Source organism: Euleptes europaea, chromosome 21 (assembly GCF_029931775.1).
Source record: "Euleptes europaea isolate rEulEur1 chromosome 21, rEulEur1.hap1, whole genome shotgun sequence".
NCBI lineage: Eukaryota > Metazoa > Chordata > Lepidosauria > Squamata > Sphaerodactylidae > Euleptes > Euleptes europaea.
In genome coordinates this window covers 7,032,858-7,047,822 of record NC_079332.1, presented here as the reverse complement: position 1 = coordinate 7,047,822, position 14,965 = coordinate 7,032,858, and the positions used below count along the sequence as shown (strand labels likewise).

At 50.2% G+C, this 14,965-nt stretch overlaps 1 protein-coding gene across 1 annotated transcript in view; it reads right to left on the bottom strand.

Moving 5' to 3' along the window:
* Positions 1 to 14,965, bottom strand: part of FOXK1 (forkhead box K1) — a 43,629-nt gene that overhangs the window by 8,055 nt on the left and 20,609 nt on the right. The window contains exon 2 of the mRNA XM_056866587.1: positions 8,936 to 9,133. Within this exon, the coding sequence (XP_056722565.1) occupies positions 8,936 to 9,133 (198 nt within the window). The remainder of the gene's footprint in view (positions 1 to 8,935; positions 9,134 to 14,965) is intronic.

Genomic DNA, 14,965 nt, shown 5'->3' with positions numbered 1-14,965 from the left:
TGGACTGCAGTACTGCAGCTTGCCACTCTGCACCACGGGGCTCGAATAAACAATTAATACACGTCTAATTGTGCCTAAATTAACCAGTGTAGTAGCATCTCAAACCACAAGATGGCAATCAATCATAACAATCCATATCATAACCAACAAGGCTGTGAGATAGATGTCTGCTGACAGAGTTCAGTTAGTCCGAAAATAAATACATTCAAACAACTCTGTCCATGTACAATCTAGAGGCCAAAAGGAGCCACTTAAGTCCTGGCAGCCACTTAAATCCAGGCAGGATGCTGGTAATGGTTCCCATTTCGCTATGTCTTCTTCAGTCGACAAGGCTGCAGAGTGGCTAGGAATATAATTGAACCGCAATCTTGCAGGTTTCACATCAAAGAATGAACTCATATGTTCGTGTTACAAGAATGGTTAATTCCAGCACAATTACACAACTTCTAATCTTGGTCATCTTCTGGGCATGTAGTGGGGGGGGGGGTCACTGACGCATTCTAATTTGTATCGGGACTCGAAAAATGCTTTGTGACTTTTTTACAGGGAGGGAAACTGCCCTTGCCGATTTACTGCTTGACTGTGGGAAGGGCTGTGGCTCAGTGGCAGAGCATCTGCTTGGGACGCAGAAGGTCCCAGGTTCAGTCCCCGGCATCTCCACTTAAAGGGACTAGGCAAGGAGGTGATGTGAAAGACCCCTGCCTGAGACCCTGGAGAGCCGCTGCCGGTCTGAGTAGTCAAATACTGACTTTGATGGACCAAGGGTCTGATTCAGTAGAAGGCAGATAAATGTGTGTACTGTCTCCGCATCCATCACCAAAAGAGTAAGAAGTTCAGAATTCACAAAATCAGTCAAAAAAATGCGAATTACAATTTTCTCTAATGTTAAGAAGGTATATATGTACAAATACACTTATTAAAAGCCTTCCCAGGGTGTAGATGTGTCTCCCCATAACCCTGGGAATGATTCAGCTTCTTTCTCATTACTGTCTTAACGTTATATCTCAAACTAGACAAAAGCCCCATCACACCTTGACTAGGAAAAGGCATCCAGGCAATCTTAACAACTTTCAATCGGACCTAGGTCCACTGAGGACATGCAAATATATCGATGCAGTTTTTATATACATCAGATTTCTAGGCAATACGTTACCTGTTTCAAAGGTCATAAAACCATTAACATTATTCTAGGGTACTGGAACACACACACACACACAAATAACAACCCTGAGGTAAAAGTCTTAAAAGTTGCCTGCTGCTTTTACCATGTGAAGTCTGGGAGCCAGTGTCACGGTGTAGTGGTTAAGAGCGGTGGTTTGGAGTGGTGGAGTCTGAACTGGAGAACCGGGTTTGATTCCCCACTCCTCCACATGAGCGGCGGAGGCTAATCTGGTGAATTGGATTTGTTTCTTCACTCCTACACACGAAGCCAGGTGGGTGACCTTGGGCTAGTCACAGCTCTCTCAGCCCCACCTACCTCACAGGGTGTCTGTTGGGGGGAGGGGAAGGGAAGGTGATTGTGAGCCGGTTTGATCCTGCCTTCAGTGGTAGAGAAAGTCGGCATATAAAAACCAACTCTTCTTCTTCATCATCTTTCTCCCAATGAACCCTGGGAGAGAACCTCTTACTCCCATTTCACTGATGCAAAACTGAGGGAGACAGACACAAAGCCAACACAGACTTACTGACGTTTTAGGAAACCTACGGATTTCAGAGCGTCATATTCTCCACGAGCTCCTGGCCAGTACCTTGCTCAAAGATGTCACCAAGTCTAAGTGGGGTTGAGGCCTAGACAGAGACACCCAACCAAGTGACTACTTGGGGGGAGGGCCCAGCAAAGAGGGGCCCAAGGCACCGCATGGAAGGGTGTACCTCGCTCGTTCCACAGAATTACTTGGCACCACGTCTGCCAGTATAGAGATCGCAATGCATCCACAAGGCAAACGGGTCTCTTTGGAGCCTCTGCCTGTGCTATGCAAATAAAAAGACAGGAAGGATAATTCCAAGCAATTCCAGTCTCGTGCTTCTTCCCCATAAAAACACGCCGTTTTCCAATTAGGGAGGCATTTGATTGAGACGTGGATTATGAAAAACAGAAATGCGTACATCCGAGACTGCAAACAGCATTGGCACAAACCAACAGGAAAGCCTGCGCATCTCTGAAGGTGAAGCAAATGATCAACGACGTATTCTTTCGCGAGAGATAACCCACGGAACATTTATAATCGGCTTTGCTATTCAAACCCAACACGCAAGCTGAGATTTAACTCCCTTCTATCTTTTATTCTTTGTGTCTCAAAGTCCCTGGTTTCCTTCCCCTATTGATCGTAAGCTTTGGAACAGCCTCCTTTTTATATTTCTCGTGCATAACCAACGCAGTTGTCCTACGGTCCTCTAAGGAAACAACCAGATGTTCTGCACAGCTGCCGCTGTAATATGGGCAAAGCACCTTCTGTGGATGCCGGGCTGTGGTTTATGCCGACGTCTCCTCTTCAGAGCCGGCCTGGTTATGCAGGATGTTGGGTCTTTCATGCCCAACATCCCCCCTCCCTTGACCACAACTCCATTTTTGTTCCGATCATCCAGCCTCATTAAGGCCATTTATGCTTGGTAATTAGCAGCGAGTTCCAGGCTCAATTGCCCCCCATATTTTTTTAAATTTTTCACGCTGAACCGTCATTCCGGAAGTGATGGTGAAGCCGGCACATACCTGCTTTGCATTACTTAAGAGCCCCTTTGGTGTTTGCTCTGCCCCCACTGCGAAGAATCCCCTGAAGGAATAATGCAAAATAACAGCTGTGCATTAGCAATGCTCATGCTAATCGCTATGCAAACAGGAACGAAGGAGCAGGCGAGTGTGTGTGGGGGTGGAATTTCTTCTTTTGCGTCGGGACCGTGAATAGGCATTTTTAAAGTCCCATTTAAAGAAAGAGCTTTGAACGAGCATCAAAATAGACCATGCATAAATGGCCCCAGAGTTCTGGGCCAATGGAAAGCTTACTTCCCCAATGTTTTAATTCGTCCTTTTAAAAAATCACTTGACACTTGGTTTTGGGGTTCTTCTGCCTCCTAAGAAGCAAACACACCTATACTTGCTGCTTCAAGTCAGTACAGTGTCTATCACTTCTATTTGGAAGCTGCAAATGAGTTCCAAACAGAGCAGTAAAACTTACGGCAGGCTTGAGCTGTCGGTCTGTGCCCTATCTCTGTTTGAAGAACTATACTGGCTATGATTAATGACGTTGTATAAGTCCCTGGAGCCAGGGACACCCTCTCTGCTGCAGCTGAAATGGGTCAGAAGGCCCAACCCCCAGCCCCAAACCTTCCCATTGACTACATACCCTTCTGTGCTGGCCTCATGCCAATTCCAAACTCCATCCCGCCCTCCTCGCCGAATTCCTTGACTACCAATATAAATTAAATTGGGGGAGGGAAGAAATACAGGGCTTACAGTAGCATCCTTTGCCCTCTACCCTGCAAAAGATCTTGACTTCCTGACCCTACATCAAAACATCAGCACCTTCTGCTGGATCAGACCTGTGATCCATCTAGTCCAGCATGGGGTGGGAAAACAAATATCTTCCAGATTTGAATAGCAAAAGTTATTTTTTTGGGGGTTGTTGTTGAAGGATCAGAACACCAGAGGTGTCCCGCAGGGTCCATCTAGTCCAGCCTCCTGTTTCACATGGTGGCCTGCCGGTTGCTCTGGAGGGCCAACAAACAGAAGATGTAGGCCGAGGCCTTCCCCCCTGACTTCCCCTTCGGCTGCAGGCTTTCGGAGGTTTGCTGCCTTTTTTCACCACGGCTAGCAGCCTGCGTAGTGTCGTGGTTAAGAGCAGTGGTTTGGAGCGGTGGAGTCTGATCTGGAGAACCGGGTTTGATTCCCCCACTCCTCCACATGAGCGACGGAGGCTAATCTTGTGAACTGGAGTTGTTTCCCCTCTCCTACATGAAGCCGGCTGGGTGACCTTGGGCTAGTCACAGCTCTCTTAGAGCTCTCTCAGCCCCACCAACCTCACAGGGTGTCTGTGGTGGGGAGGGGAAGGTTACTGTAAGCCGGTTTGATTCTGCCTTAAGTGGGAGAGAAAGTCGGCACCTAAAAACCAACTCTTCTTCTTCTTTCGTTGGGCTGAGTTACAGCCGAGTCCTTCTCTAGCCTATGGACTTCCCTGAGAGAAAACAAATCGACATGGGGGAGAGGGAGAAAGGAAAGAAGAGCCAGGTTTTCCAGCAGAGGGAGCATCATGTAGAAAACATGCTGGAAAGTAAACACAGAGGCCGCCTGGAAGAGGTCCACGGGTCGGCAGGGCAGGGCAGGAACTGTCTGTTTTCGGTGAGTGAGTGAGTGAGTGAGAGAGAGAGAGAGAGAGAGAGAGAGAGAGAGAGAGAGAGAGAGAGAGAGAGAGGAGAGACTTCCTGTTCCTACAGTAAAATCTGCCCCTTTATGCAGAAGGTCTGGAAGCTGCGGAGGGAGGGAGGAAGGGACGGGCAGCTCTGGTTTCCAAAAAGGAAACTATCCCGACTAAGGATCTCTGAGCTAAAGTAAATTTCCCCGCAGCCAATCAGGCGAGAGCAAGGCAAAGGCGCACCAAATTAGGCAAGCGAGCATTGCTCGAGGGAGCGGGGGGGGGGGGGGAGAGACAAAATGAGAACAGCCTCCCAGCACACCCAGGGAGGGAGAGAAGGGGCAGGGTTACAAGCAGGGGCCCCCTCTCCTTTTCTTCTTGCAAGGATTATTGACATTCCTGAAGGAAGCATGAAGACGTCGCCAATAAAAAAAAAAAACCCTTCTTGGAGGAGGCAAACCTCGCCAACCGTCTGCCCCAAAGAGACGCTGCAACGGGAAAAATCTAGCTGGGGTGATTCAGCGCACATTGGCCGCCCCGGCTGGCCCACGCCACAGGTCCATTTTGTCCACTGTTCTGTGCCCAGCAACACGCTTCACGCGTGTCTGGGGGGGGGGGACTTCCAAGCAAGTGGGGTTTTAAGATGGGCCTTTCCCTTGGGGCCCCCAGCCCAGCGTTCGCTACACAAGGATATACTGCTTCTGAGCACAGAGGATCTGTTTAACCATGAGAACATAACAAAAGCCCTGCTGGACCAGACCTGACCAAGGCCCATCAAGTCCAGCAGCCTGTTCCCACAGTGGCCAACCAGGTGCCTCTAGGAAGCCACAAACAAGACAACTGCAGCAACACCATCCTGCCTGTGTTCCACCGCACCCAAAATAATAGGCATGCTCCTCTGATCCTGGAGAGAATAGGTATGCATCATGACTAGTATCCATTTTAACTAGTAGCCATGAATACCCCTCTCCTCCATGAACATGTCCACTCCCCTCTTCAAGCCTTCCAAGTTGGCAGCCATCACATCTTGGGGCAGGGAGTTCCACAATTTAACTATGTGTTGTGTGAAAAAACCACCAGGATTAACACCCATAGGAATGGACCAACAATGTGACACCCCCCCCCCAGAGTGTCATTTTTTTAAAGTCAACTAAAGCTCTCTCAGCCCATGCAGAGGCAGGGAGTGGCAAACCACCTCTGAATGGTCTCTTGCCTTGAAAACCCCACAGGGTCGCCGTAAGTTGGCTGTTCAACTCCAGTCCCACTGGGCCAGCGTAATGGAGCAGCCATCCACCCTTCATAGATTCATAGAGTTGGAAGGGACCACCAGGGTCATCTAGTCCAACCCCCTGCACAATGCAGAAAATACACAACTACCTCCCCCCCACACCCCCAGCGACCCGTACTCCATGCCCAGAAGATGGCCAAGGTGCCCTCCCTCTCATCATCTGCTTAAGGTTATAGAATCAGCATTGTTGACAGATGGCCATCTAGCCTCTTCTTAAAAACCTCCAGGGAGGAAGAGCTTACCACCTCCTGAGGAAGCCCGTTCCACTGAGGAACCGCTCTCACTGTTAGAAAATTCTTCCTAATGTCTAGACGGAAACTCTTTTGATTTAATTTCAACCAGTTGTTTCTGGTCCGACAGAAAACAACTCGGCACCATCCTCTATATGACAGCCCTTCAAGTACTTGAAGATGGTTATCATATCCTTCTTTTGCTTCCCCCATGTAACTGCTTTGCATGTTAAAGAGTGCTGTGTAGCCAGTACCTTCCTGAAAATCTCTGGAAGGCGGCACAATTCATCTGTTTTCCGAGGGCAGAGGTGAGCCTGTGAGCTGGGTGGTGAGGAAGGGACTAGTTGACAAACACAGCCGATGAGGAACTGAGAATGAAAAGGTTGGCCAAAAAAACAAACACACACACAAAAAAAACACAAGCCTCAAAAAGACTTTTGAGGTTTTCCAAGAAACTTGGCGAGATCTGCTGCTGCTAAGCCCCAAACGGATGTTCTAAGCGTCAGACGTCTTGTCAACAATACAGCCGCAGGACCGGGCAAGAAGAAGTCAACGCAGTTGTCCCCCACTTCCTCTTCGTGCTGCAAGTTGCAACCGATCTCAGTAGAAGCCGCAAGGCGACTTCGCTAGGCCGGCGGCCATCTTTGCCCCACCCAGTCCCACAAACACGCGCATGCCAAACACCACCCGCTGACCCCTCCCCGCTGCGCTCGCCTCCTTGCTGCGACTCTTCTCATCAAAAGGAGGATGTGAGAAATTGAAAATTACAACTGCCGCCTCGATGAAAGACTGAAAAGAGAACTTGCCCCCCTTTCCCCTCCTGTTTCTACGAAGCACCCCTGGGGCTCTTGAGGAGGAAAAGGCCATTTAGCTGAGCTAGTGTCCTCTCTAGAGCTTCTTAGTCTCCCTGCACTCCACACCTGTTGGCCGAGGCAGCAGCAAAGGGGGCCGGCAGGGAGCCCTCCCCACACCAAGGTGGTTTAGGGTGGCGAGCGCAGGCCTGCAGTTGTCAACACTGAATCATGTGCAGGACTGCATTTTTTTTGCACAGTCAGTAAACACGCTCGCAGTATGACGTCCCACAACGTCTTTAGCTCGGCCGCCAGCGCGCTCCCTGTTTTCCGTGTAGGGCAGAGCAAACCGGTCAACAAAAGGCTCTTTCGCTTCCTCCGTTTGGCATCGCATTTCACTTGCAGGCTCAAAACCAGGAACCCGTGACAAAACAAACCATTACGCTGCTCTCCCAAGATCTCGGGCGGAAATCCGGATCCATGACCTAGCTCAGGCACCACGCTGCAGCCCCTCTGCTCTTTGTAGCGGGAACCAGTTTTTGCCAAGCATGGGATTGCCCAGGTTGAAAAGGGCTCCTTTTTTGTTATGAGGAGGGGAGGGTGACCAGAAGAAGCCGTTTCTCCTACGGCCATTTATGACATTTCGCACACGTGGGGCGATTCCGTTCTTAGCCAACAGAAAAACAGCCCTGCCCGAAACGACTCAAGTCAGATTCAGGGCTTCAAAAAGGATCTTGAACCCACGTCCACAAAGAAATGGAGCGGAAGGATGTTCAGGACGTCATAAAGGACAGGGACCTCTTCAGATACAGATCGTACAGAATTTGTTGCCACCAAGGTAGCAGCTGCAACCTCACACTGCTGTTGGAAAGGTTAAGATATTCATGGTAGATACCAAAGGCTGTTACTAGCCACGAGGGCTGAAGGGAACCTCCGTGTTCAGAGATTGTACGCCTGTGAATCCAAGATGCTAAGGTCCTGTGAGGATCTGTACGCCTTTGCCTTGTGTGTTCCCTCCCCCCCTGGACTCGTAAAAGCAGTCCAGGCCTTTTGCCTTTCCTTGGTTCAGGCGCTGCGTCTAGCAGGCCCCAGGTTGGAATGTCTCTTCCCACGTCCACCTCCCTTGCTCTCTCCGACTCCCTACCACCAGCTATGGCCTTGGTGGGTAGATAGCAATAACGAGCTCCCTGAGGTCTTTGATGTTCCTGTACCATGCACAATTATCTCGCAGATTCCCATAACATACGTTTGACATCTGCTTCCCTGTAGGGGTTATAATTCTGTCTTTGTGAAATCGTGAGCACTTGCAACTTTACCAGTGTAAGGCCTATACTAACCTGAAGCTTCCAATAAAGTTCCTTGTTTCTGCATGACCGTCTGAGCAAGTGATTTTATGGAGTTTGCACAGGGAGGTTGGGAACCCTCACAGGTCCAGCGTTCCGTGAAGTCGCAACTGACTTACGGCGACCCCCATGAGGTTCAACCACATGGGATTTTCGAGGCAACAGTTGAGCACAGGGGGGTTTGCCACTGCCTTCCTCTGCAGAGCAACCCTGCTCTTCCTTGGTGCTATCCCCTGCAAGTACTGACCCTGCTTCACTTCCTTCCAAGTTCTGATGAGATCATGCAAGCCTCGCCTATTAAGATGCTACACCAGATACTACAGGGCAGCTACTGCCCTTCCTACATTAGGTCTGATCCCACAATACATGACCCCTCTCTCCTTTGCCCCTACCCACCGTTATGAAATCTTGATGTTGTGTACATGTGGGTACCTTTGAAGAGGGGGGGAGAAGAAGAAGAAGAAGAGGAAGAGGAGGAGTTGGTTTTTATATGCCGACTTTCTCCACCACTTAAGGCAGAATCAAACCGGATTACAATCCCCTCCCCACAACACCCTGTGAGGTAGGTGGGGCCGAGAGAGTGTGATTAGCCCAAGGCCACCCAGCTGGCTTCTAGTGTAGGAGTGAGGAAACAAATCCAGTTCACCAGATTAGCCTCCGCCGCTCAGGTGGAGGAGTGGGGAATCAAACCTGGTTCTCCAGATCAGACTCCACCGCTCCAAACCACTGCTCTTAGCCACTACACCACGCTGATCCCACAATACATGACCTTTCTCTCCTTTCCCAGCATTATGATGGGTACCATACGAGATAAATGCCTGAAGAGAGACATTTTACCTTGTTCTGGAGAACAATGTATGAGCAACATACTGGCAACTTACAAGCAGGCCACAATGCAAACCTCGACACCAATGTACAATGGAATAAAGCCCCTTACCTGATTGTGCCAGTAGGGGAGGGCAGCGGGCTGACCAAACTCCGGAGGTCCGGCTCCGGGATGTGGATCTTAAGAGGCGATATCTGCGGGTAGAGCGGTCGAAGGGGCGGTGACGAGGCGTCTTCCTTTACTTCCTCTTTGTGGTAGAACGACGTGAACTGGATCTTGATGACGGTGCTTGGGAATCGGAAGGTGCACCTGGGGAGAGAAAGAGGAAAAGAGGGATGAAGGCCCCCATGGAAGTCGAACCAAACGATCGGAACCCATGGAGAGGAAACTTTCCGTGTGGGAGGCCCAATTTTTCCAACCCCACAGGATGTTTGAAACAAAGAACAGGCCAGCTTGGTAGATTTGAGCGCACGGGTTCCATTGACCCGACGGGCCTTGAGAACACCTTTTTTTTGCACTTCTTTCACAAACCACACACAAAGGTACTTTATACTAGATCAGGCTATTGGTCCGTTGTCTGTCTGGTCTACACCGACCGGCAGCGGCTCTCCAGGTCTCAGGCTGAGGTCTTTCACATCCCCTACTTGCCTAGTCCCTTTAACTGGAGATGCCGGGGAGTGAACCTGGGACCTTCTGCATGCCAAGCAGGTGCTCTACCACTGAGCCACCAGCCTCTCCCCAAGGAAACTGTTACACTGCATACCTCTTATCTGCCCTCGACGCACGCCTTTCCCCTACCATCTACATCAGGGGTGTCAAACATAAAGCCCACGGGACAGATCCAGCCCCTTGAGAGCTCATATCTGGCCCTCAAGCCCGCCAAGGCAGCCACATACCCCCAGTCCCGATCTGAACTGGCGAGGCATGGCCCGGCCCAACTAAGTGACATTTATGTCATATCCGGCCCTCGTAACAAATGAGTTCGACACCCCTGATCTACATAGCTCCAACATCACACAGCCCAACCTTGATCTAATTCTACTAAAGTTATGAAAGCCCGATACCAGTCTGGCCGTATTTACTTTCTGCTTGCCGTTCTGCAACACCTCCTTAAAGAACCTAGACCAAGGGGTGGGGTGGGGGGGAGGAGAAGGGGAGGATTTTTCTTCTCATTTTCCTGTACAGGGCTTGGCCCGCAGTGACTCTATGGGCATTTTCACACATGCTGAATAATGCACTTTCAATCCACTCTCAATCCACTTTAATGATAGTTTCCAAGTGGATTTTGCAATTTCACACAGAGAGCTTATGCACGGGAGGTTCTGCCTTGGATCTCCTGCTCTCTAGATGCACATTTCCCCCATCCGAATTCTCAAAACTCAACAATAAGCCCCCATTCAGAGTTTTGAGAATTTGGATGGGGGGGGGGACGTGCATCTAGAGAGCGGCATATCCAAGGCAAAACCTCCTGTGCGTAAATGGCCACGGTAAACTCCAGCTGCAAAGTGGATTGACAGGGCATTATTCGGCATGTGTGAAAAGCACTTATGAGTCTGCTGAGCTACAGGGCACAGCTTTACCTGTGCCACCAATGCCTTACCTTTTGCAGTTACACAATATGCCTACATCTGCATCCTGACACACACCTGTGCCCTTTTGCAAACGATTGCTCAAGCTTCCAACTGGCCCAGTTTTGTCCGCACGTCAGCCCGGGAGAAGCCTGTGCTTTCCACGGCTCATGCTGGGGAGGAAAATATTGAGCCGCCTCCCCCAATCTGTATCAAGGGACTGGCACTCCCCACCTCCACCAGGGGAGGGGCTCCGGCTCCGTGGAAGAGCCTCCGCTTTGCATGCAGAAGGTCCCAGGTTCAATCCCAGGCGTCTCCAGTTCAAAAAACCAGGCGGTAGGAGATGTGCAAGACCTCTGCCCTGGAGAGCCGCTGACAGCCTTAGACAATACTGACCTCGTGGGGCCAAAGGTCTGATTCGGTCTGAGGCTGCTTCGAGCGTCTTCACTAGTACTTTGCAGCAATTAGCAAAGGGACTGTTCCCCTCTGACCCCCGACTCTCTTTCCGCGTTCTGCTCAGCGCCAGGGAAACCGAGACCACTTCGGGAAAATACCCGTCAACCTCATCCAGCAAAGCGTTTAAGTGGAAAGCCTCGGTGTTGCTGCCCCCGGCTGCTTTTATTGTCTAACCTTCCAAGACATGCTCCCCAGGCGGATTTCGCCGACTGCTTTCAAACTCGGGCACAGAATATTATTTGTGCCACTCAGTGCGCCATGGGCATAACAGACAGCCCCGGGGATCGACCCCCTTGCAAAAGGAAGCAGGGAGCCGAAAAGCCGGTGAGCGACTGGAGTGGTTTGACCTACAGGCTTCTGTTGAATTGACACTCGAGGTTTTAAGCTTTTCGCACGCTCCACAAGCTTCCCGCCCAGACAGCAAAAGCTTTATAATCTGCTCTGAGTGTCGCGGACTCAAGGTTCTAAACCACTAAACACAAACGGTTGTTTACGCGATATTGAGCCCTCTTCCAGCCACACTGGCTCACAAAGTTACAAGCAACTGCAAGCACGGTCCGTGCGTCGTTCCCCCGCCGCCCCCCCAGCCCAATAGAAGCAAAAACCTGCCTCCCACTTCAAGAAGAACTTAAAGAAGTCCAGGTTAGTGTTTCTGGTGAGCATTTGTAGACCTTTTCCAGAGGCAGAGGAAGACTGGGCTAAGCAACTTTCCAACCTGCAGTGAGTTGTTGGTTTTTTTTTATATGCCGACTTTCTCTACCACTTAAGGAAGAATCACACTGGCTTACAATCCCCTTCCCTTCCCCTCTCCACAACAGACACCCTGTAGGTGGGGCTGAGAGAGCTGTGACTAGCCCGAGGTAACCCAGCTGGCTTCGTGTGGAGGAGAGGGGAAACAAATCCAGTTCACCAGATTAGCCTCCGCCGCTCATGTGGAGGAGTGGGGAATCAAACCCGGTTCTCCAGATCAGAGTCCACCGCTCCAAACCACCGCTCTTAACCACTACACCACGCTGGCTCGCAACAGCATCATGACACACACCTGTGAGCATGCTGGGAGACACCAATCACTGCCCCCAGCAAATCCAGGCAACCTTGCAATGTACATTTCTACCAGCCCAAAATTGTGCTGTTTTATTTGGGGGATGGCTCAGGCCTGCCCCATTTTTACTTGACGTTTTCGCCACCGGCGGATACGGCCGGCCGTGACTAGGCGCACAGGCATCAAACCCGCCGTTGGCACAGACAGCTATGATGGACGTGACCGCGTACAAGTCAGTTCCCGGTTGCCCATCTTTTTTGCTGGGACCGGGAACACTCTCTGGGTGAGGTTATTGCCACCACGCCACATCTCTCTTACAGCAGTCTCGTAACGAATCTGTGCCTGCAGCTCACGCTCTGAGCCGTGCTGTAGGAGGGGAAAAGGCCGCACAAAGAAATGTTCAGTGTGCCGCAACAGCTCAGCGGCATCAGAGATTTCGCCGCCACCACAGCAATACAATATACAACCGCTCAGTTCAGCCAGCAAATCCCACCGATGCTAGGCGATGCAAATGAACCGCACATCACAGTGGAGAGCTACAAATAAGGTCTGCCACGCTGCGGTATTGGCGTCAAGACTGAAGACTCTTTCCGAGTCTGTCGGCCTCCTTCACTGTTTCCTACTTGGCAGAGGTATACACAAGCAGCGTGGCATTTTTTCCCCAACCCTTTGCATAAGAGAATGGCACAGGCCCTCTCTCCGCGGCAGCCCAACGCTGGGAAAGCGCTAAAGGTTTCACCCACAACGTCTGAAATTCAAAATCCACAAGTGATAGGCGAAGCACCACCAGAAGTGAGACCAAGTGTTTTTTTGCTTGTTTTTAAAAGAAAGCTCATTTTAAAACAAAGGTAATTTCAAGAGCAACGTCTTTCCAACCCAACGTTTCGACATTTCCCGCTCTCAACTGTTATGCTGGAAAACCCACTGCTCCGAACTACAGAACACAAAAGAGAATACCAAAGTAGTGTTTGTGTGTGTGTGTGTGTGTGTGTGTGTGAAGCCCTCCTGCATGACATTCAAAATCCACGCAGTTCCTGCAAGGATCGCATGCATAATAGAAACTGGGAACGGTTTCAAGGAGAAAAGGGTAGTATTTGAAAGCCAAAGATGAAAAAAAGTATTTTTATATTTAAAAACAAAACAAAACCCAAGATAGCAAGGAAGGGGGGAAAAAGCACATCAAATCAAAAAGAACTGTGATTTCTTCCCCCTCCTTTAAAACACACACACAACACACCTTTTTTACAGTTCACAGGTCCTGAAGAACTATAAAACGAGACTGTATAAACAGGAAGGTTTCCACAAATCACTACAGAACTGTAAATTCTACAGACGTCTTTAAGTTCGTCAAACTCCGAAAAGTATTTGCTCAGCAAGGGCTATGCGAGAATCAAGAGGGGTTTTCTTTTCCGGCCAGAATTTCACTCAGCGGTATTATCTGAGCCGCTAATCCTTGCTGTCCACACAAGACAATATGCTCTGGGGAGCTCGAGCCAACTGGCTGGCTGGCTTGCCTGGGCGGTCACACCATCAGCCACCGATTTCCCGGTTTGGTCAGCCCATGAACCGGTTCGGAATGCAACCGGTCCCTTCACAGCCAAATCCTTACTTGACAGCCCAGTCCTCAAACAGAGTTGCAACCTTCCCTGACGACGGGTGACCCTCAGTTTAGGATTGTACCCCAAGGTGTCTAGAGAATGACCATGGTGGGGCTGCACTAGATACCACTTCCCCGTTGGTTGTCAATCCACTATTTTTTCTTCTTTTGAGCACAGATCTCATCTTGCAGAATGATGGAAGGCCGGTGCACAGCTGGTCACTAGGGGTGTGTGGGGGGGAGGTAGTTGTGAATTTCCTGCATTGTGCAGGGGGTTGGACCCTGGTGGTCCCTTCCAACTCTATGATTCTATAATCTTTAAACTCCTTCCTTCCTTCCTTTTCTTTTGTCAGCAAGTTGCATCTGACTTACGGTGTCCCTGTAGGGTTTTCACATCAAGAGACATTTGAATACGAAGCCTTTATTGGCATTAGTATTCAGGGGTGGTTTGCCATTTCCTGGCTCTGTAGAACAACCCTGGACTTCCCTGGTGCACCAACAGGACCTCATGCTGGTTGCCCGAGAAAGTTAGAAAAATGTGGTCCCCAAACTGAACAAGCTGCCCATCAGAGAGCCAGCGTGGTGTAATGGTTAAGAGCGGTGGTTTGGAGCGGTGGGCTCTGATCTGGAGAACCGGGTTTGATTCCCCACGCCTCCACATGAGCGGTGGGCTCTGATCTGCTGAACCGGGTTTGTTTCCCCCACTCCTCCACATGAAGCCAGCGGGACACTTTGGGCCAGTCACACTCTCTCAGCCCCACCTACCTCACATGGTGTCTGGTGTGGGGAGGGGAAGGAGATGTAAGCCGGTTTGAGTCTCCCTCAACGGGTAGAGAAAGTCGGCATATAAAAACCAACTCCTCTTCTTCATCATCAGCCAATTCCCTTCTGCTTGGAACAGAGTCAAATTTTAAGTCAATTTTTTTTTGTGGGGGATAATATAGAAGAAAGTTCCACATCCTCTGCGCCTCAGCAGATGGGTCAACCACTGCCCCTCTTACTATTATGAACCATGCAAAAATATATGTGGCCTTGATCAGGGAACAAGACATCCACCCTTCAATGACATGGAGCTGGTTTTGTTTCCTCCGAGCCTGGGGGGGAAGGGGGAAACAGACACAGCTCGAAGCTGTTTTGCGTTTTGCATTCCAGTTACAACGTTTTGACCAGTCAGGCAAAGAACAAAACAAACAAAAAAACCCCACCATTTGCTGTGGGGCTGGAGAGTAAAGCCTGGAACGCGCCCTGTCTGAAAGGATTATTTCGGGCAAATTCCCAGCATCCTAGACCGCAAAGCCTTTCTCCAGTCTGCAAGGAAGTGTCTGAGGCTGAACATTACAATGGCCTTCAGCATAGCAGCAACTGGGAGACAGATGCCAAGTATTTCCGTACGTTTCAAGAGCTCTCGGACACACGATGCCGCTGCTCCGGACAATCCCGCCTCAAAACCCACCTTCCCCCCCTGAAACCTTCGCCTT